Genomic DNA, 22,720 nt, shown 5'->3' on the forward strand with positions numbered 1-22,720 from the left:
CTACGTAAGGATAGTCAGTTTTACAAGGCATCAGATTTATAGGCTAGCGGCGGTAACGAGGAACGTCCAGTGCAGAAATATGCAATACGGGCAAGAGAATTACAAACACTGTACACCAATACGAATCAATGAATCGTTTTTTTGGGCCTACTATCAATAGGCCTACTTATCTTACTGATTGACATTAATACACAAAACAATTTTTACAATAGCTCTTTATCTATAGATATTTAATTTTTATATTGTTTAATGGCATTTAATTTTATTCTTTATATTGCAATTGAACTGTGACGCGGTTCGGTAAAGCCCTCTGTGTGATCAACTGATACGTGACACAGGGCTCATGCTACCATTTTAAAGACAACAGTTTACTACAGAGCATTAAATATAATCGTTTCCTTATTTAAATTCCATAGGAGAATTAGCACGATTAATGTTCGATTATAAACAACGTCAGCGACGTTATATTAAAAGATCAGTCATTAATTAAATATCACTTTGTGCTACAAATGAAAGATTTATGAAATTTGATTTTACAATGCTAGTTAGTGCACAATATCCATTATTACATCCAAAGAGATATGTATATCTATATGAATAGATTATAGATTAGGCTCTTCAGAAGATTGTATCAAGAGAAAATGTTGAAAAAAGAGTTTTGTACAACTTGTAAAGTAGTTATGAGCAGTATAAAAGTAAAAGTGTTTATAGTTTTTTTTTTCAGCCATAACCTATATAATTAATGGAACCTTTTCTGTATTATTATTATTATTATGTTAGAAAAGAACGAGTATTCATTCTCTGGCGCAGACAGGGTCGAGTTTCGTTAAAGGGAAACAAAATTCATCGTAGTCCCTTTATCAGTTTCCACCGAAGAATTTTCTGGTGATGTGGCAGGTCTGCAGCAGTACCGCCCTCTGACGGGCTACGAGAATGTTCCTAGGAATGACAAGGGCCTTGAAGGTGTCTGTGAGGTCAGTTGTTATTATCCCCTCGGTTGATATAACTATGGGGTATATTGTTGTTTTAGATAATTTCCATATACGCTTAATCTCCAAGCCTAAGTTACCATATTTTCGCTGTTTTTCCAGATCAATTTATTATTATTATTATGTTAGAAATGAACGAGAAGTCATTGTCTGGCGCTGCCAGGGTCGAGTTTCGCTAAAGAGAAACAAAATTCATCGTAATCCCTTTAACAGTTTCCACTGAGGAATTTTCTGGTGGTGTGGCAGGTCTGCAGCAGTACCGCCCTCTGACAGGCAATGAAGATTTTCCTAGGAATGTTGCTGAAAATTGTTTTGTGCAAAAGATCTTGTCAAATATTTTATTTTTAGCTATAAGTGTAATACATTTTTTAGAATATAATGTTTGAGCTCTTTTTTTCCTTGCTACTGTACATATATTATATAAATATTATTCACACACAGTAAATGTAAATGCATAATATTATGATGAAATAACAAGTACAGAATCATTTAAAGACATATTTATTTAGAAGCTCCTTAATATCATTCAAGATATTAAATAATCTACTGGTAGGAATGAAATAACTGTGCAGTATATTTGCTACACAGAAATACCTACAATTATGTCTAATATTGAAATTAACCTGGAAAATGAGGAAGGCGCGGGAACACTGTTATAAGTTATAAATGGCTTAATTAAATAATTTACGCCTAGAATTAGTGCGGGACCTATGAAAGTGCGAGGTACACTGCGGCCACATTGGTTGCAGTGACCTAGGGCCGGGCATAGAGATAGAGTTTACGTCTCGCAACAGTTTAGTAGCGCGGAATACGGCTCGAAACACTTAAGACTGGTTGAACACAGAAAAGTCCGTTGAAGTGCAAGGAATTGCATTGAAGTGCAGAGAAGTTCAGTGAAGCACAGTGAATTAAAACGAAGTGAAGATATGGTACATTCTTTTACGCCATATGTCTAGATTTTTAATAGTAAATAAAAGTTATAGGAAACTGAATTTGTCAAAGTCTTTAAATTGGTTTAATCAGTGAGTCTTGTTAGGCGCTTCCGCGGTGTCTAATGCAAATCAACCAAATGGAGGTAAAACTCAACGCAATACTTAATCAAATAACACCGGCGGAAGGCCGAACAATCAATAAAAGGTAGTCGATGCTAATACTGAATGTCGAACAAGTTTAATAGCTATGAAGGGAACCGTCGAATGTCAGCTAACTCTCTACGTTTATAAACTGTGACTTATTTCTACGTTGTCCTGGAAGTAGCCTGTTTACGTCGGCTGGTCTTTCATTCTGTCCATAAAACCTAGTCTTGTTTTTATTAAAATGTTTGTAAAATGTTTTACATGTTTCGGATGTTCCTTCAGAGTTGAAGACGGGGGATGGGAGCGGGCAGGGTTTGAACCCGGGACCATCGATAAATCTGAACGACAGTCCAGCGTGCAAACCGCACGACCAGGCAGCCATCCAATATTAGTCACGTCATAGTCACTAAGTCAAACATTCTCTTATTTCCGAAACAAAGAATTATTTCCTAATCGTGCCATAACAGTCTACACGTACATTTAGACAGAAGAAAGGAAATACTTTACAATATACATTGAGACCACTTCATGATTTTCATATGAAAACTAAAAGAATAAGATAATGTGAAGCTACGAAGGTTTTGACAGTCGTACACTACAAACGGCGATTCAGTTGTATCACATATACATTTTTTAAATTTTTTTTTTTCAAGCTGATAGTTTTACTTCATAATTATAATACTTTAATATCTGTCTGTCTGTCTGTCTGTCTCGTTCTCTGTCACACACTAGAATTCTCTCTGTTTAGCACCACGGGCTGTCTTTGAAAAGTCTCAGTTCATTGATCATGACGTACGCAAGCACAGCCCCAATCAGGGTACCAGTTTGGGTGCTGCCCCCAGTGTAAATGAGTGAGATCCGGCCCTGACTTCGCATGACACTTGCGATCGTTACCTTGGCAAAGACATTCAGAGCGGTACTTATAACCCAGGCAGCAATCTAAGTCAAAAAATGAAACAGGAAAAAATTAAAATGTTAATTCTAAAACATATGCTTACTTGATTTTTTAATGATAATATAATTTTAAAATATATTTTTTCTACATTTCAAGTAAATAATTTTAAAAATTCAAAACACATATTGATCTGGCTGTTCTAGACACAGCTTCTGCGTTCAGAGCGTTGTTAGCCTCAAGTTCAATTATAGGAGAGAACACAAATTGGAATTTGAGATCTCGATGTTTAAAGTTTAAATCTAGTTATGTTGAGAAGCTAAAACGAAAATTGTCGTTAGTACCAAAACACACAATTCATTTGCGAGTTTTGGTATAATCGATTTTGTTTTCTCTCTGTAGCAGCTCTTTCAAAAAGGATGTATGAGTAGACTTTAAGGGCAGACATCATATAAGTACTTTTTTTGTGAGAGATACGATACTCTGACATCTTTATAGGGAGAGAAACGATACTTTAAGTATAAGTACTTTTTTATATATTTTACTTTAATGGGAGAGTTACGATACTTAAAGTACGATACTTTTTTTTTGAAATACTCACAATGAGAATTCCTCCTGCCGTCTGTTTAACTAGGAATGGGTTCGGGCTCATGGCTGCTACGATGATGATGTAGGCGCTAAAAAGCGTCCCTAGCAACGTCAATAAGGAGATAACTCTAAGTGACTTGACTCTTACCCACATTGTTAGAAAACAAGCGATTGGGTCAACTATGTTCTCTGCCTGTGAAAGAGAAAGAGAAATCCCTTTCAATAGCATCTCATGGGCCAAATCATTAGAATTTCTAGGGTTTAGATGAGGCAGACCGAAGCAATGTAACAATAGGTCGGAAAACAACGATCAGCTGTGAGAAGTAATGTAGTAAGTAATGTATTTGAAAAAAATAGCTTCTGCACTCTGTCGTAGGATCACACATATCAATTGTGAGTGATTGGGACACAGAGAGAGGGAAGGGAGAGAGAGAGATAGGTGAGAGAGACAGAGGGAGAGAGAGATGGAGAGAGAGATAGGGAGGGGAGAGAGAGATAGGGAGGGGAGAGAGAGAGACGAAGAGAGAGAGAGAGGGGGAGGGAGAGAGAGGGAGAGAGATAGAGAGGAAGAGAGAGGGGGAGAGAGAGTGGGAGAAAGAGAGGAAGAGAGGGAGAGAGAGGGGGGAGAGAGAGGCAGAGAGAGAGAGAGAGAGAATAACTGAAGCAAAAGTGAAAAAGAAATATCTAAATTTAATTAATGTTTAAAAAAAAAAACACAGTGGCTTTTTATGGCACTAAGACCTTGGTGCTCTATTGAAGGCATCCTACGCTCCTTGAACGCCTCCATCAAAGGTGCCTTCGCTCCATAGTGGACATTGGTTGGCAAGACTACATTGCAAATTATCATGTTCTAGTGAAGGCCGGTGTGGACAGTATAGAAGCACTTATTACCATTCGAAAGCTGTGCTGGCAGTGGCGTAGCTAGGTACCCGTGGACCCGAGTTTAGCAATACTACATTAGGAGGAAAGTAGCCGGCAGAAGATGGCCTCTGAAAAAGAAGGAGAACTCTCACAAAAGCCGCGGGACAATTATTTGAAATCCAAAGAAAAAAAAAAAACCTTTGTTGAACACAGGCTCAGAAGATGAAATGGAAACTTAAATACAAGCGGACAACGGCTTTGTCTTCATTATATGTGGAAAAATATGTTTAGTCATAGGAAACACTGCGCTCATCTTTAATCTTTGGAAATGAAGACATCGCCATTAAGAAAAAGAAAAAATGCAAGGCCTCAAGCAAGATTGAATAGATGGCTAGAGAGTAAGATTACATCCAAGATTAAATAACAAATGCAATAAATATTTGTACAACGGAAAAAAGTTAAAAATTATTTTTATACATAGGCCTATATTTCATGCTATTTTAAAGATTCAGTATATTGGGAAAATATATAGATAGTAGATTATTGAAACCGAAACTGTAATTAGAACATTCACTTACTTTTGTCGCCCCATTGTAAAAGAATAAACCATATGGAAGACTGGAGAACACCTGGATCGCCAGCACAAAGCTAGTCTGTAACATGTTTATCCAAGCCAGAAGACCTAACAAATACCAGGACTCTGCTCTGGAAAGCTGCCCTTCCTTTTCATCCTTATCTTCTAGCTCCAAGGAATTAAATGCAGCATTTTTTTCAAAGTCTATACTTTCGTCTTCGATACTTTTATCACTGCTGGCATCGTCTTCTTTACAGTCAGACTGCTGGTGCCTCTGAAGTTCAGTGTGAACAGTCGACAATTGTTTTTGATCGAACTGGGTTCTTTCCACTGTTTCTTCAGCTTGAGTATCTTTTGAGTCATTTGTGAAACTGTTTTCATGACGGGAGAATAGAATGGATATTATATCATTCATCAGATTAAACTATTTTTTAAAATTACAAATGAAGTGATGAAGTATTAAATAAATATAAATGATATTAAAAAATCCATGTATTTTTTCTTGCGAAATCTGCTCAAAAAATGCCAAACTATAATGTTTATATTGGATGTAGGCATTCCAAAGTAATCGTCTTTGTAAAAGTTTCTGTTGTAAAAAAAAAATTAGAATAAGTTGCAATACTTTATTATATGCATGCAAATTAAATAAAAAAAAGGTCTCGATTACATTAAAAGTATATGAAATGACAGAGAAAGCTTTGAGGGGAGATAAATTTGAAATCTGGATGCGAGTAGAACGGAATTATGTTCCTTTTGAAGTCACGTTTATTATCTGTTTCTTTGGCCAACGGTTAACGAACAGGGTGTAATGTGGCCAGCACACCGACCAACCGCCTTTACTTTCCCCAACTAAAGTCAGATACCCAGTAGAGATGTCTGAACTCAAGCGCGGCCTAAAAATCCCGATATTGAAAATCCGTCTTCACCGAGAATTGAACACAGGAAGCCAAGCGCTTAACCACTCAGCCACCACAACCATATAAGAATTATAAAACAAGCAAAATTAATTTCGCCTGCATTTAAAATTATTAGATCATGCTTTCATTTGGTTCCGTGTTGACATGTTTATGAAAAAAAAAACACCGTTACAAAGACAGTTTGTGTGGAAACACAAACTCAAAATCGGCCCCCGAAGTGGTCCATCCAGGCAAGTAAAAAGGCAGGTTTCAATATTTTCAGAAAGAATATCTGAATGAAATTCTATCAAAGGCAAATGACAGAGAAGAATGGTTAGAAAGAAGGTTGACAGATCTTGTGTTGTGCCCCAACCGTCCAGCAGACCAAGGTATAGGTGACAATTAATGTGAAGTTAGATGTAAACCTGGCCTAACTGATGTTATTGAATGATTATCTCATTGATCTATTGTTTTGTAAAAAGTTAATCTCTTATTTAAAGCCTAAAAAAAAAAATTTCCGTAAAAAAAAATTCCTTTAGCTCAATGCTCCGTGCATGTGTGGATAGTTTGCAGTTCACGCGATAATATGAAAACCAACTTATTAATTACTGTTTTAAATTATGTTCCACTTAAATGCATACAAAATAAATTTTTCTCTTTAAAAAAATATCAAATTTTTTTTGTAAATTTAGTAGTTAGTATGACAGAACTTATTTAACTGGGCAATACAATTGTAAAAAAAAAAAAATTGTTGACAAATAATCTAAAACAGTTTGCAAAAATGTGTTGAAAATATGAATAATTGTCATTTCCAATAGTAAATTAAGTAGCCTTCCGGTTTTTTTAACATTAATAGTGAATAGTTGTAAAAATGGTGTAGGCCTATTTTATCAAAAAAACAAAAAAACTGCTAAGATAATTTATCTCAAAAATTAGATTTTCCACTTTATGAAAAGAAAAAAGTAACCATTGCATCTGAACTTTGAATGTTCTAAAATATTATGATGTCAGATTTTTACTATGTTTTCTAATTTACGAGATCTTAATGGGACGGACGGATGGACAGACAGACGACACAAAACTAATAGCGTCTTTAACCCTTACGGGGGCAGCTAAAAAACTGCCAAAATCTTACGCTATTAAATTTCATCAAAGTCAGTCAATAAGAATGTAACAGGTTTTCAAAATTCCAGAGACCTTACCTATTTATCTGGACCAGCCTGCAATTGTCTTCTTTCTTAGTGTCAACGTGTTCCGTTTTGCAATACGGATGGTGGATTAGCAAGACCAGGGACAGAAACGAGAATCCACCAAGTGACGCCAGCATCAGAAAGAAATACTTCACGGAGAAGGAGGGCTCTTCGTTGTAATGCCGTAGTGACACTTCAGAACCGTTGACATTTTGCAGATGTCTTGCACTATCTACGTTGTGATTGCTTGTCATTTCCATACCAGGTCCCAGGAGGTTCAAATCTAAAGGGAGGAAATTTATTAGAATCTGTATAAAGGGATCATTTATTTAGTTGCGTCCCTTGAGTTGAAACTATTTGACGCTTGTCTTGCAAATTAAACCCAAAATAATGTGTCTACTGGCAGTCTTATTTCTGGAAATATAAGGACACATCTAGGTCTGGATATCTCCACAATCGAAATGAAACAACAGACTTTTAAAGGGACTCCACTTGACGTTGTATGATGTATGAAGAATTAGTTAAGTAGAAGCCGGAATATACAATTCGACTGGCAGAGAAAAAAAAAATAAGAAATGAACAAGCAAAGTATAGAAAAAATAATTTTTTTTAAAGTACAAAGCTTTTCTAAAGGGTAAGAATTCGCCCTTAAGACTACCAGTAATGTACAGATTATTTGACTTATTCCGTATCAAACAAAATAGTTAATTATCAATAATTAATTGACTAATTCATCTTCACACTTCGCTAGGTACAATAAATAATTTTGTTTGATTATCAAACTGATCAGAGAATGTGTGAAGAAGAAACAGCGCTAACAATTCTTTTAGGGGACTAAACCCAAAGAATATAGCCATATCTGTAAATACTGAAAGATAAGTTTCCCTTGTTTACCAGTTATTAATTGAATAAAAAAAATATTGAGTTATGTCTTGTCTATGCCAATGAAAAATGGTGTGAAGTTTCAACTTGATCCGAGAATGTTTGTGGGAGAAATAACGTGTACACACTTTTTACCAGACAGACAGACAGTGAGTGAGTTGATATAAGCTTTGAAACAAAAGGATATTACATTTTGTAGCAAGGTTTATCATATTTTTCATCAATTTTTTTTTTTGGAATAAAATGCAATTTTTAATTTGAACTATAACTTTTACCATTGTAAGTAACACATATTGTTTTTTTCTCTGTAATTTTTATTTGTTATACATTTTTACGTACCCAATAAAATACTCTGTGAAAAATTCCTTGTTTCATAGACTAGAGATACATTTGTAATATTGCTTGCATTTGTAACGCATCTGAAAATTAAAGAAAGGACAGTTTTTACAAAACAAACTAAAAACACATAGTCATTCATTTTAATTAACATTTACTCTTAAAAAAAACAACAACATATTTTAATTAAAAGTAAAGTCAATCATAACGATTACACTATATTATAAAACTTACTCCACCTCTCCAGGGACTTGACCAATGGCCGCTAGTGCTGGAATAAGTCCACTCAGGCTCATCCCTATAAAGATACTGCCTATATACTGAGCTTTCAGGTGGGACATGAAGGCCAAATAAGCCATGGATGTGGTGGCTGCAAAAATGGATTGGCATAATGTCAGAGACATCAGAGCGACACTGAAAGTAGAAGAAATCATGTCTTCTTCTTATCTTATATAATACAGACGTTACTTCAAAAAAGATGATGATTACGTCCTACGCGTCATGCATTTAGTCATGCATATTAACCAATGACTTAAATTCTGCCAAGTCACTGGTTTTCCTGGCTAGCTCAGGCAACCCATTCCATGCTCTAATAGCACTAGGGAAGAAGGAGTATTTGTACAAATTTGTCCTAGCATATGGCCCGAGGAATGTGCCTTTATCTTTGTGTCTTTCTGAGTATTTTATCAAATTTTATTAAATGTCGTTGTGATTAAATCTTATATTTCTACAACGTGTCTCTTGGACCTCTTTGAAAGCTCTGACAAAGATAGATTACATGTTATGTGCCTACAGATTTGAATTGAGTTTCAATTTTTTGCTGAAAAACAAATGCGCCAAACAAAATGCATAGATCTAGAATAATCTAAATTTAGTCTTTCTGTTGCCTTACAGGCTCGTCAGCTAACTTTCGAAGACTATTTCGAAGAAACATGAAAATTTACAATCAAGGGAGGAAATCGATTCCATTAGAAATATAATTTACAGGTAAGTTAATTATAACCCTTGGTTACGAGCATTACGTTTATGTACTATGTATTTTCAAATTAGTATTCTCAATTTTTTTTTAATGTTTATTAAATAAGTTATGTATAAAATAAGAATAATTCTTGTATAGCTGTTTATAATACTTTATCCAAGTTACATTAAAGCAACATAATATAACGACAACAAAGTCTCCCAAGGGAGATCGCAGAAGTCATATCTCACAGTGACTGTTGTGTAAAATGGCTTAAATTGCATCGACATTAATGTAAATTTAAATATCTTGTTATATCGTGTCCAATTATACAGCTTACGTGTCAATATTTTGTTTATGAAATCTACTACATCTGTTTATGTAAAAAAAACAAACTTATTTGTAAATGGAAAATGTATTTGTGTATTTATGTGTATTGCAGAAATAACACCCGGCATTGCGTGAGTTTCTTCCAAAAGGCAAGCCAAAGCTGATACAAGGACGTATTTTTTAAATACAAAAGTAAACTGTTTCGAATATTCTTTCAGAGTTGAAGTTAATTTACATCCTAGCCCACAACTCGACACGGCATGGCAGCGGGCAGGGTCTGAACCCTGGACCATCGTACGACTCAACAATCTCACAACCAGGCAGCCTGTTACCAGAGGGGGATCAACTATCACAACCCAGATTCATGCTTAGTTTCGTGTGTGGTCTTTCTGGTACACTGTCAGGACTGTCGCTACGATGGTTCCGGTGTAGTAACAAGCTCGCGGTCATCCAATACCGTATAGCTGGAGCGTTGGCTTAGGATGTAATAATCTTTATTTATGAATAAACTTTTGAGATGTAACAAGTCAAACTGGCTATTTCTAACACAACTTACGATTTACTTTAGGTGTTACATTTGTGAGTCCGTCCGAAAAAAACAACAACATATATATTGTATTATCTATACTGTTGTCTACTTTTTTTGTACATTATGTTTTCAATGCTAGAAATGAATTGTTTACCTGTGCTCCTTGGAACCAATAGGAGACCTTTGTTGCCACAAGAACCCATAGAGCGCAGCACAGAGAGTCAGCGCTACAACAATGACGAACGCTGTTGGAGTCTCAATCTTCTTTCTTGGAGTCAGATAAACCAACAGGCTAAAAACTAAAGGGCCGATGTTTCCAAACTGAGAGATAAAGAATGGATAGATGTTTGTCATTTTTGTTGACGTCTAATGGAGTTGACATGGATTGTACATGGACTTTTGTTTTGTTTTTTTGAGAAACTGTTTCATAAAGACTCAAAAAAGGAAAAACTGTATATTGAAAATAATGAAGAAAACATGTATCAATTAAATAGAATTGTATTTTCACGAATTAAATTAATCGTAAACACAATTAGTGAGGACTAAAACATACGGTGACATAAAATGGAAGTAAGCTGACGATCTGAAGCAAGCACGACGGAATTACGTACTTTGTTCATAGTTCGAAGTACATCGTGTATGACAAGTACTTTTTCAACCACTTTCTTAGCATGTCATGTTTGTCAACTAATTTTTCAATGACTTCCTAAGCTTCTGTTGGTCAAGTACTTTTTCAATGACTTCCTAAGCTTCTGTTGGTCAAGTACTTTTTCAATGACTTCCTAAGCTTCTGTTGGTCAAGTACTTTTTCAATGACTTCCTAAGCTTCTGTTGGTCAAGTACTTTTTCAATGACTTCCTAAGCTTCTGTTGGTCAAGTACTTTTTCAATGACTTCCTAAGCTTCTGTTGGTCAAGTACTTTTTCAATGACTTCCTAAGCTTCTGTTGGTCAATTACTTTTTCAATCACTTCCTAAGCTTCTGTTGGTCAAGTACTTTTTCAATGACTTCCTAAGCTTCTGTTGGTCAAGTACTTTTTCAATGACTTCCTAAGCTTCTGTTGGTCAAGTACTTTTTCAATGACTTCCTAAGCTTCTGTTGGTCAAGTACTTTTTCAATGACTTCCTAAGCTTCTGTTGGTCAAGTACTTTTTCAATGACTTCCTAAGCTTCTGTTGGTCAAGTACTTTTTCAATGACTTCCTAAGCTTATATCATGTGTATAAAATGTATGCTATTGTAAAAAAGCTCCTTTGATGATACAACGACTGTGTGGTAAAGTTTCCTTTCTAAAAATAATCTCAATCTATGAACTTTTGAGCATGATGCAAGAGACCCTAATCGAAGTACACAGCATGGCTGCATGCTTGACCTAGTTATATACATAGAAAAAACATAAGATTCTTTAACTTTGTTTTATATTTTTACAAACTTTATATCAGCTCACTCTGTCTATCTGTCTGTCTGTCCGTCTGTCTGGTAAAATGTTTAAACATGTTTTTTTTCTCCCATTTTCGGATCAAGTTAAAACTTTATATTATTCATTAAACTTGACGGCATTTGAATCAACAAAAAAAAAATAAAAATTTAGTTATTAATTGTTGGTGAATAATTATTTTGTTTGATTTCGAAATAAGGGGAATAAATGCTGTTTATTGAGAGCTGTGGATATATACATGGATTTGGTCCTCTTTGTAAGTTTTGACATGTTTTTTTCTTCCACTTCCCATTCTCAGGTCAGGTTGCAATTTTGCATAATTATTCAAAGTAGTTAACAATACAAGAATCTATATAGAAATTAACCGATTAGTTTAATCATTTAGTACTAATTATATAATAAACTTTGCTATTTATATAAAAAAAAAAAAAAAGGATATTTTTATTGTGCAGATGATGACTCCGCAGAATCAAATTTGTAAGCTTTCTAAACTAGCGATCAAAGCAATTATTATTATTTAGTAGGCAACTGTGATCTTTCAATACAGCACACTTCGATTTTTTAAATTTGTCTATTTATTTCAAAATGTCTCTCGCAGTTTTCTCCCTTTCCATTTTCTTATAATCATTTATATCGTGTCCACATTGCTTCCTATTCCGCTTAATCTTTTTATCTTTAAATGTCATTGCTTTTAGAACATTCACTACACAACTGTGGTTCAAATGAAAATCTCATTTCCATCTAAATAAACATTAACTATCATTAGATAATATTGCAATGAAGTTTCCTGCCCTCTGGTTGACAGGAATTACTGGTTTGACCAATGGTACATGTCAAGATTACGTTGAGGTTACAACTGAAATTTGAGAAACGTCTATGTCATCACTCCCAGTCTAAGCATGTTTCAAGTGTATGTGTATCCTGACGTGATCCCACTCAAGCAGATAACAATAGACCCCTTCCCAATAGGTCAATGGTCGCTGTGTAATTATCAGCGCATACTAGTACTGCGCACACACACACAAAGTTAGAACTATTTGGATTAATTGAGAAACAAAGTTTAATTGTGAAAGGCGAGGAGACTGAAGCATACATGCTGTGAGGGCCTTGCCGCCTTTCTAATCTTGTAAACGCAGTATTGTAGGCTAGGCCCATTTTGAAGCAAGAGGCCTAGGGTGGTAGTGTCGACTGGCTAACCCTATGGCTGAACGTAAATGTATATTAGACAACAAGAATTATTTTCTGTATAACTTGAATATTTGTAGAGTGTAGATAATTGACAATTTCCATACAACGTTTGTTACACTAAGACTTTTTTAATAGGGGAGAGGTCCTATCGAGAGTTAAAAAAAAAAAAAAAATTTAAAGTGTCTTATAAAATTTTATAACGAAATTAACTTGAAAAATACGATTTGGGCGTTTTTAAGAAAACCTTCGCCCTCCCCAAGGCTCGTTAAGTAAGTAAGAGGCGTCTAACAAAAAAAAGGACCAAGGTTTTTATTTATACACTCACATAATATAATATATAAGTTTGGCTACTTATCAGGGGGGGGGGGCTTGTGTTCAAATCTCGACTAGAGCTGAGTTGTGTTTGCTGAAGATACCTCCTTCCCCCCAATCACACCCACCCCCCACCCCCAACGGCTTCACAAAAGATATTTGAGCAGAGCGCACTGGGCTGCTTATTGTATAAAAGAATGAAAGATGTGCAATACATAAAGGGATTTAACAAAACTGGTAATCATTAGGAATGAACCACTCCTAGTAGACCATTGATATACAGTCTAGTGCTAACAGAAGGAACCACTGCTAGAGGTAGACCATTGATATTATTTTGATATACCATCTGGTCCTAAAAAAAAGAGAACCACTGCTAGACACTGACCATTGATATACAATGTAGTGCTAACAGAAAAGAAACACTGCTGGAAGTAGACCATTGATATTATTTTGATATACAATCTGGTCCTAAAAAAAAAGAGAACCACTGCTAGACACTGACCATTGATATACAATGTAGTGCTAACAGAAAAGAAACACTGCTGGAAGTAGACCATTGATATTATTTTGATATACAATCTGGTCCTAAAAAAAGAAAACCACTGCTAGAAGTAGACCACTGATATACAATCTCGGGCTAACGTGAAGCTAACACATAGACAAGATACAACTCTTGTTCTCTCTCTCTCTCTCTCTCTCTCTCTCTCTCTCTCTCCATATGTATCATTGTACTTATACTTATGTCATGGCTGCATGACCTTCAGACTCCCATTTCACTGTTTATATCTACTTGCTACTGAACCATGAGATTGTCTAGGGACGATAAGTCATGTTTACGCAAACATTGTGAAATCTGTTATGTCAAGACACGATGGATGATCACCCCTTGGACATCGAAAGACTAATTACTGACCTACAACATGACACATCTTTTTACGCTTTATCAAATTAATAACTTCCAGGGGCAGAGTTAGTCGGTGGGGCAGAGGGTCTTGGGGGTGATTTAGGAATCCTAATCATCCTAATGTTAGAAAACCTTTTGTTAAATGGATTTTAAAGAATAATTTTTCTAAAGGGATATACGTAGTGACATTTTTACAGTATTTTCTATTCAATTCGCATATTCTGAATGAGTGGGTAAAACCTGGATGGACACGGTTCTCGTAAACGGCTCTAATGATTTTCCTAGAACTTTGACCGTTGATGTATATCATTAGGAGAAGAATAATTAGCTCGTTTGTCGCACTGGGAAAACTCTGGTTCGAACATTTTAATTTTTCAAAGTATAAAAAAAAATTCATTTAAATTTGGGAAGAGGACTAGAAAATCTTTATCTTGAACAGTCTACGCCATCGGGTATTTCCGCATGTTGGCCCTGATCATTACAAGAGTATAATAAATTAATAGACGTTGAGGGGACATTTTGCGTCGTCTTTAGAGTCTAGATCTAAAGGCCTATCGTTAGAACTTTATAAACTTTATTATATTTCAATCTTTGCTTAATTCATTACTTATTAAGAGTGAAATAATCGCTGTATAAGAAGTATATATTGTCGTATTTAAATAAAAACAACTTTAAAAAAAATATTTTCCGTGTTTTAAGACATCCCAATTACACAATAAAAAAAAAACGAGATACGCCACTGAAAGAATGAAAATAAAAGTGCTTTATCTGCTATATTGTTGTATTCTATGAGTTGATTAGGCACGGATTTGTTTAAATGTTGATTTTAATTAAAAATCTTAAAATGTGTTTTTGTTGTTTTGCTAAAGTCAGTTGAATGTTTTGTTTCATCTTTTCTTTTAGGTAGTTTTCTGCTGTTTTTGTGTTTTGTGTGTGTGTTTATGTTAAACCTTGTGATTTAAGCAGTCCCGAAAAGGAAAAACTGCATAAGTTTTGTTTGTCTGTCCGTCCGTCCGTCCTTCCGACCCATTTAGATCACAAAAAGTAGAAAAAATATTGGGGAACAGATTTTGCATTTTTTAATTTTTTTTTGCAAAGGCTACATTTTTTTTTCGGAAATTGAGTTAATTTATTTTTAAATTAAATATGTAAGCATTTTTTTTCCCATAAAAATACACCAATTTTGGGGAGACTATATTAAAACGGAAAGTGATTTTTCCGAATATTTGCACAGCATTTATTCAACTGGGTTTGTTCTTTTCCAATATAATATTATAAAAAAATATTTGTATTTTTAAATGAAATGTTTTCTATTTTACAAGCCAATAACATTTTAAAGAAAGTGTTCTATTATGTTTTAAAAGAGGAAATAATGCATTTACTTTTTATATAAGTCAAATATATTTTAAAACAAATAATAAGCAATATTTGTTAATATTACAATGAAGTGTATTTTAAGGCGCCTGAACGTTTGCATCATACGAAGAAGTTTCTTCCTTTAGGTCATGAATGAGAGATTGGCCTTTCACAAAACCATCAATTAGATGATTATTAAATACCATCCGTCAGTCCAAGCTCACAATGAACCATATCTTCATGACAATGAGTTGTCAAGGGGAGGTATGGCGAGAATGAATGTTACTTTGATATTTTGGAATGATTGTTATATTCCCTTGTTGTGAATGCGAAGTGTTGCACGTGTTGTGAACTGAGTGATTAAGTCTTCGTTGAATGTGCGAGAGAGTGTGTTAAGTTAGTAAGGTCTTGCTCCCGGTCCAGGAATGTTGGACGTTTACTTCCTGGACTGGTGTTTGTTTATTAATATTAATATTTATTGTGCATTATTTGAGCTCTATTGGATATTAAAATATCATTGTTTTATTCTATGAGATCTGGAGTTGGAGTTGATGTGTATTGAAGTATAATTGTTCTTAGTTCTAATATTTAAGAATTTAAGAATCAAGTAATATTGTTCGTATAAGTGAAACCCCTAGTGAGCCACAGGAACCAAGTCAAGAAACACAACAACCCAAGACAAAGCATATAATTTGAAACTTGACAGGAGTAAACAAAAGTCTAAAGAATATAAAAGATGTAATAATAATAATAATGATCGCCCGGATCTTCTGTTCGTTGATAAAAAAGAAAAAAAAAACTACCATTATTGACATCGCCGTACCTCTGTCTCGTAACTTAAGAAAAACTGATATAGAAAAACAAAGAAAATATGGGAACCTAGGCATGGAGATTAAGCGTCTATGGAAATTGTCCAAAATAACAATATACCCCATTGTTATATCAACCGAGGGGATAATAACAACTGACCTCACAGACACCTTCAAGACCCTTAACATTCCTGGGAACATCTTCGTTGCCTGTCAGAGGCCGGTACTGCTGCAGACCTGCCACATCACCAGAAAATTCCTCAGTGGAAACTGTTAAAGGGACTACGATGAATTTTGTTTCTCTTAAGCGAAACTCGACCCTGGCAGAGCCAGAGAATGACTACTCGTTCATTTCTAACATAATAATAAATATAATAACAGTAATATATCTCCGTACTCTGTGGTATTCTGACCGTCAGCCTAACTGCAATAGCATTGGCATAACTTTCAACACGCACACGTCTCTTCCTTTGGTATGGATGGAGATTGTGTTGTGGTTGTTAACTCTTTCTCTCCGTAATTATTTACCATATTCTGGTGGAATCAACGCTGGTATCGTCAGTTAGGAGAGAAAGAGTTAATTAAAACCATACCATTTTAAACTTTAAATGGTGTTTAAACATTGAAAGACCGCAACACAAACGAAGAGGTTAAAGACAGGGCTACTTGAGCGATTGGACCCTCCACGATGACCTACTAAAGTAGTTTAAAAAAATGGAAGCTAAAACTCTATGGCCATATTAAAAGGTCTTCGGGGCTTGCAAAGACCTTCCTTCAGGTAACAGTACGAAGAAAAAAGAATAAGAGAAAGACAGAGAAAGCGATGGGAAGACAACATAATAGAATGGATGGGCCTGCCATTGAAAGAGGTTATATCCAAGGCAAAAGTCAGAGAGGAATGGAGAAACACGGTTGACAGATCTTGTTTGGTGCCCCAACGGTCCAACATACTAAGGAATAGGTTAAAGTGAAGGTGGATTTTAAATTAATATTCTAAGCTTAAAATTTGAGAATCGTTGATTTGCAAAACGATTGTTCGAGATGAGATGTTATAAAAAGCTCTCACCTGACAAATAATGGTCAGATATGAAGGTAATGTCCAGCCCTCGGGGAGATGAACAACAAGTATGGGCAGCTCCACCCACAGTCCATTCATGATTGACCATGACGTAATGCCCAATAAGACCACCAGGACGTGGACTCCAAATTTACTGTTATCTTGACTTGACCGCAAGTTGAACCTCATCTTTCACACCACTGCTCTCGATGACGGCCACAAACTAAACGAAAACTGACAGCAGAGCTTGTGGTCAGCAAGTAATAGAATGTTTTTACAGCACTTATCAATTTTACTCCATTTCTTTTTATCATTAAGTATAAATTTAAAAAAAAAATGCCAATGTCTAAATTAGGGTTGTGATGGCTGAGTGGTAAAGCGCTTGACTTCCGAACCAATAAGTCTTGGATTCGAGTCCCGGGGAAGACCGGGATTTGAACTTCGGGATTTTTTTTTTAGGGCGCCTCTGAGTCCACCCAAATTTTATTGGTACCTTACAATATCTGTGAAAAACTAAAGGAGTTTGGTCGTTGTGCTAGCCATATGGCACCCTCGTTAACCAAGGGCCACAGAAACAGATAGCCTGTTCATCATCTGCCCTATAAATCGAAAGCTCTGAAAGAGGAACCTCACTACGTATCTGTTCGTATCTAAATTAAAATCTCTTTTTTATTAACTTGTGAATTCTAATTTAATGTTCAATGAGTGTCTACATGTCTAAGACACTGTCTATAGTATAAAGAATTTTCATGTTAGACTTGGTTTACGAAATTGGAAGTAGTAGTAATAAAGATAGGCAAAAGGTTACAAATAAAAATATGTTTAAACTAACTTAAGGCAATACATAGTACAATTGATGCAGCGGAAATGGATGGAGAGAGAGAGAGAGAGAGTGAGAGAGAAAAGGGAAAAAGGAGACAATGGCAGAGAGACACAGTAGAGAAGAGAGTCAGTGAAACTGTTAAAGGTGTAGAGAAAGAGAAATATATTTATATAATTTTATATCAACAAAAATCTAGGCAAATAAACATATACTAAACTATTGACAATTAAACCACTTCGGACACATATTTTATATTGTATCATTTCCTATACAGGATAAATACCTTGAAATGTACTTACGTATATGTCTAGTATACGACAATCCTAAACACTTTGGAATGAGCCGTACCCTGAATTGTAGCTTACAGCATAGACTTCACGCTTACTTTATCCACTGGCTATCAAATGAGAACATACAGGTCAAGTGGACTTGAGGTACAGTAACTATATAAACTGGGTCCAGGTTTTGTTTTGATTTGAGGCTATTTCTTTATATTGCTTGGTGTTTTAATTGCCTCGTCAGCTTTGTAGATCTAGTAATTAGGTAGTGACTGATTCTTCCTAGATATATATTTATAATGATATCTATAATGATATATAAGCCATAGTTAACAGAATATTAGGGAACTGCTAGTGTGAAACACATGATAACCTATCAATGATTTATTTATTGTTTTTGTATGTAAAACTATGTCATAGTCTTATTGTTTCAAAATAGCCAGTTTGATCGGACACAAAGTAGATATTTTTACCTGAAAATAAAACAAAACCGTAAAAATTTTGTCTTCGAAATGTTTCATTCTAGGACTTTTCGAGATTGAAAGTCTACTGTGATGTTTATCTACGTAATGAGTCATCTCATCTGTTCTTTAATTTACGTGGTTGGGGTGCTGTGACTGTTCGCGTAACAACATGACTCCACTTTTCACAATAAGCAACTGTTCTTAGCAGAATATCAAGAGAGAGGACGGTTCATTCTATTTTTATGTTATCGAGCTTTTCTGTGGACGGCCCATTCTTCGTTCTCCCTCCACTGTACCTTGAAGAATGACTTTTGATAGTGAGTCATGTCTTACAGTAAAGCCAAACTGTTGAGGAGTTTTTCCTTATTGCCAATGTAAACAATTCGTTTGTAATTTAATTTTTGTTTTACATAAAGTCATCGCTAAGATGCTGTAACACCTGCTCACAGTCTACACTCTACAGAATCATCCATAAAAAAAAAAAAGAAAGTTGGAATACCTTTTATCTGTTCTGCGACAGTCATTTTTTATTTTGGTACTTCATCATGTTATTCTACCTTATTTCTCTAGAAGCAATATGTTAGTTGTAGATTTAAAAGGCGAAAGAAGAGTTAGGCAGTTTGCTCTTGTAGTGGTCAGTTTTTACAAAGCTCAAATTCCCTTTGTCTGTCTGGTACAAATGTGAACACGTTATTTCTCCATCTTGTCGAATCAATTTGCCACAATTATTCCTTGTTGATGACAACACATGAATCATTAAAAAATGAACCAATTAATGATCAATTATTTTAGATAATAAAAAGGGGAGATATATCTTTCATTCTTGGACTATGTGGCAGTACTTGACTGACTCTTTCCTTTATATAAGCTTGCTTTTGTTTTTGTGTTTTGTTTTTTTTTAAGTCTTTTTTTTAAACTATATTTTGTTTGTTGTTTGAAAGTAACAGAAGTAGTAGGTGACGTGTGAAGACTTAGTCACAAGGTCAAACATTTCTTTCCGTCAATGTGTCACCCAGCATTAGATGGTGACAACAGAGCTGAACTTCAGAGAGAGAGTGGGAGAGAGAGAGGGGGGGGAGAGAGAGAAGGGGAGAGAGAGAGGGAGAGAGAGGGAGAGATAGAGGGATGGAGAGGGAGAGAGAGGGAGAGAGAGAGGGAGGGAGAGAGAGGAAGAGAGAGGGAGAGAGAGGGAGGGAAAGAGAGAGGGGGAGAGAGAGGGAGAGAGAGAGGTAGAGAGAGAGGGAGAGAGAAGGAGAGAGAGAGGGAGAGAGAGGGAGAGAGAGGGAGAGAGAGAAGGAGGGAGAGATAGAGAAAGAGAGAGAGGGAGAGAGAGAGAGAGAGAGGAAGAAAAAGATGACGAAAGGTCAGGATGAAGTAGTGAACGGTGTTTTACGTTAACTGACCATTGTCCGTTGTGGTCTAATTAGAGGCCGTGAGAGGTAGTAGAGACATACGAGCAGGCACAAGGACAGTAGCGCAACTACAGTAGTGTAGTTGTGCCCGAGCCCATAAGCTAATAGGTCACAATAGATAGGGCCACAGGATTGAAAGGTAGCTTTGTTTTTATTGCATGTAATAAATTGAGTTGAAGGGCACTATAAATAGTAGCAGCCTTTACTTTATAACAGAGAAGTCATTATCTCATTAATTACTAGCACATTAGAGCAAGTACAACATGGTAGCTACATTGAAATGTCTATTTTGTATGTGTTAGCATTTGAGATACATTTACGATAAATTGATTATTTATTTGTGACACTAGACTAGACCATCTAGTTTACGAAAGGAAGGGAGAGAAACTTCACACTCTCATAATCCGTAACACAACTGTGCGGAAAAGCTAGAATTTTAAGATATTTTTGTATAAACGCTATTATAATTTGTCAGTTGTTTTTTTTATAATTTTTAGAATATTTAATTATTATTATTATTGTTCTACCATATATTTTGTTCCGAAATTCTGACTTTTAATAAATTGTTTTGTTTATAACTTGTGATTCTATTGTTATTGACTTTTATTAGAATGTCGACATTTATTTTGACGATATAGATACTTCATCATCATCATCATTACTTAATACTTGTATTAGAGCTTATGAATGAAATAGTCAGTGTTTCTATCAATTCACTGTTTCGATTCTATGTTCTTAGCAGAATATCAAGAGAGAGGCCGTATTGAAAAAAGCTAAATACATGAAGTAGCACAAAACAAAACAAAAAAATAGTGAAAATATTTCAAATCGCACAGATTTATTGTCGTTGATCTAGATCTATTACAAAGTTAATTACATGACTGATCCAAGCTAATTGATACAACTACCTTTCGTATAAACTTTTTTTATTAACGTATTTTTTAAATGTTTGTGTTATTTTGACATTGCAATTGGTTTTGAAACTAAAGTATTTCTGAAGTTCATCAACGCTGTTAACAAAGGGAAATATTGGTCCTGATGGTTTCTTTAAACACTCCTGTGGTCCGACAGTGTTCTTTTAAAAGTGAGACACCCAATCCTGGTGGACATTTTCATACGTGGCAGACAATCTATAAATAGCTAGCTTTTTGTTTGGTGTCTCCGTTGTAGACAAATAGTGTATAGATCTTATACTGTCATGGACTTACAAATTTATATACATCACATTTAGCACTTTAAGCATTGCAGAGTACATATTTTTTTTTTAGTTATTTTATTTCTAACTGTTATTTAGATGGAAATTTTCAGGTTCAATTTAATGTTCCGGTTTACACAGTGACTATCTTAAAAATATCAAATAAAAAACAACAACATTTTCTAAGTTGTATTTTTGGTTGTAGACATTTGAATAAAAAACTGGCTGGAACACAGATTTATTATTTTTTTTATGTTAGTATTCAGATTCAGCGAAATTTCCTCGCAGACGTTAATGACAGGATTGTCTGAACTGAGAAGAACAAAGAAACAAAATTCTTTGATTGAAAACATTTCCTGCATCTCCGTGTCTTATCTTAAACCTTAATCTTTTTCTTTCTATTCTGTACCCTAGTCATTAGGTTCCTATTGATGTGAACTTATGACAAAGCTCTTCCTTCTTGTGGTCTTAATTATCATGTTCTTTTTTCACTTTCTTTTCTATTTCTGTATTGATTGGTCTGCTGGTCTCACTTAATACATACAATATATTAAAGCTTTTTAATGTTAAATATGAACAATTTGCAAATATAATTTTTAAAAAAGAATTAATATATATAAAATGTATTTGAATTGCTCACGTCTGACATATTTTGTTTCGTTATTTCCCTTGGTTTTTTTTTTTTTTTTTCTATTGTTTCTTTTTTTTTTGTTTTTTTTTAGTTTACTGCCTTTGATTTTAATCAATATGTTTTAATCTAAAAAATATCAATTATTTAATGTTTTTCTTCATTAAAGTATTTGTTTTATAGCCATACATATGAAATGGTTTAACAATGCAATAAATTATCTCTTTCATCAAAAGAGCCATAAAGTGCCTGCATTTTAAGTCTTTTGACAAACGTGATTTCCCGCGGAGCTCTCTAGTTGAAGAGGCAACAAATGTTTTATCGGTGCTAATTTAGTTCTCTGAGCAGACGTTTCATAATAAGAAGAAATATAAACACTTAATTTCTTAATAGTGCAACATATTTTTTTCGTCTTAAAAAACTAAACCCACTTGAATTGTTAATTTAGTTTTGTTGTATCACAGAACTTGTATACTTTTTAACTTTTCCTAATGTTCTCATTTCCCTAGCACAGTAGCACTGTTTGCCATTTCAGAAAGGACGACATAACAGTATCACCTTTTTAATAGTAAGCAAGCAACTGACAACAGTATATATATATATATATATATGGCACCTTTTCAACTTGGGGAAAAAATTATACTTGTCTTGTATTTTACAAAATAAATAAAAAAGTCGTGATATTGTATAGTTAGTTCGACTAATAACTTAATACCACAGGATACGGAGATTTATTAATGTTATTATTATTACATTGT

The 22,720-nt window shown here is 34.7% G+C and overlaps 1 protein-coding gene across 5 annotated transcripts; it reads right to left on the reverse strand.

Annotated features, from left to right (window-relative positions):
* Nucleotides 1–1,473: 1,473 nt before the first annotated feature.
* LOC106056701 (solute carrier family 52, riboflavin transporter, member 3-B-like) lies at nt 1,474–19,545 on the reverse strand. 5 transcript variants are annotated; one of them, XM_056004670.1, is made up of 10 exons: nt 19,227–19,545; nt 18,285–18,569; nt 17,172–17,385; nt 10,256–10,422; nt 8,519–8,698; nt 8,288–8,367; nt 7,079–7,349; nt 4,985–5,351; nt 3,559–3,738; nt 1,474–3,004 (listed from the first exon to the last, which is right to left on the reverse strand). In XM_056004670.1, exons 3-10 carry the CDS (start codon nt 17,349–17,351, stop codon nt 2,810–2,812), a joined length of 1,620 nt encoding a protein of 539 aa, XP_055860645.1. In that variant the 5' UTR covers nt 17,352–17,385; nt 18,285–18,569; nt 19,227–19,545; the 3' UTR covers nt 1,474–2,809. The 5 variants fall into 5 exon arrangements, with proteins under 5 accessions (XP_055860645.1, XP_055860650.1, XP_055860647.1 ...); XM_056004675.1 differs by having other exon boundaries at nt 17,172–17,396; XM_056004672.1 differs by lacking the exon at nt 19,227–19,545 and adding an exon at nt 18,737–18,848.
* Between the last annotated feature and the right edge of the window lie 3,175 nt (nt 19,546–22,720).

Source organism: Biomphalaria glabrata, chromosome 11 (genome assembly GCF_947242115.1).
Source record: "Biomphalaria glabrata chromosome 11, xgBioGlab47.1, whole genome shotgun sequence".
Lineage (NCBI taxonomy): Eukaryota > Metazoa > Mollusca > Gastropoda > Planorbidae > Biomphalaria > Biomphalaria glabrata.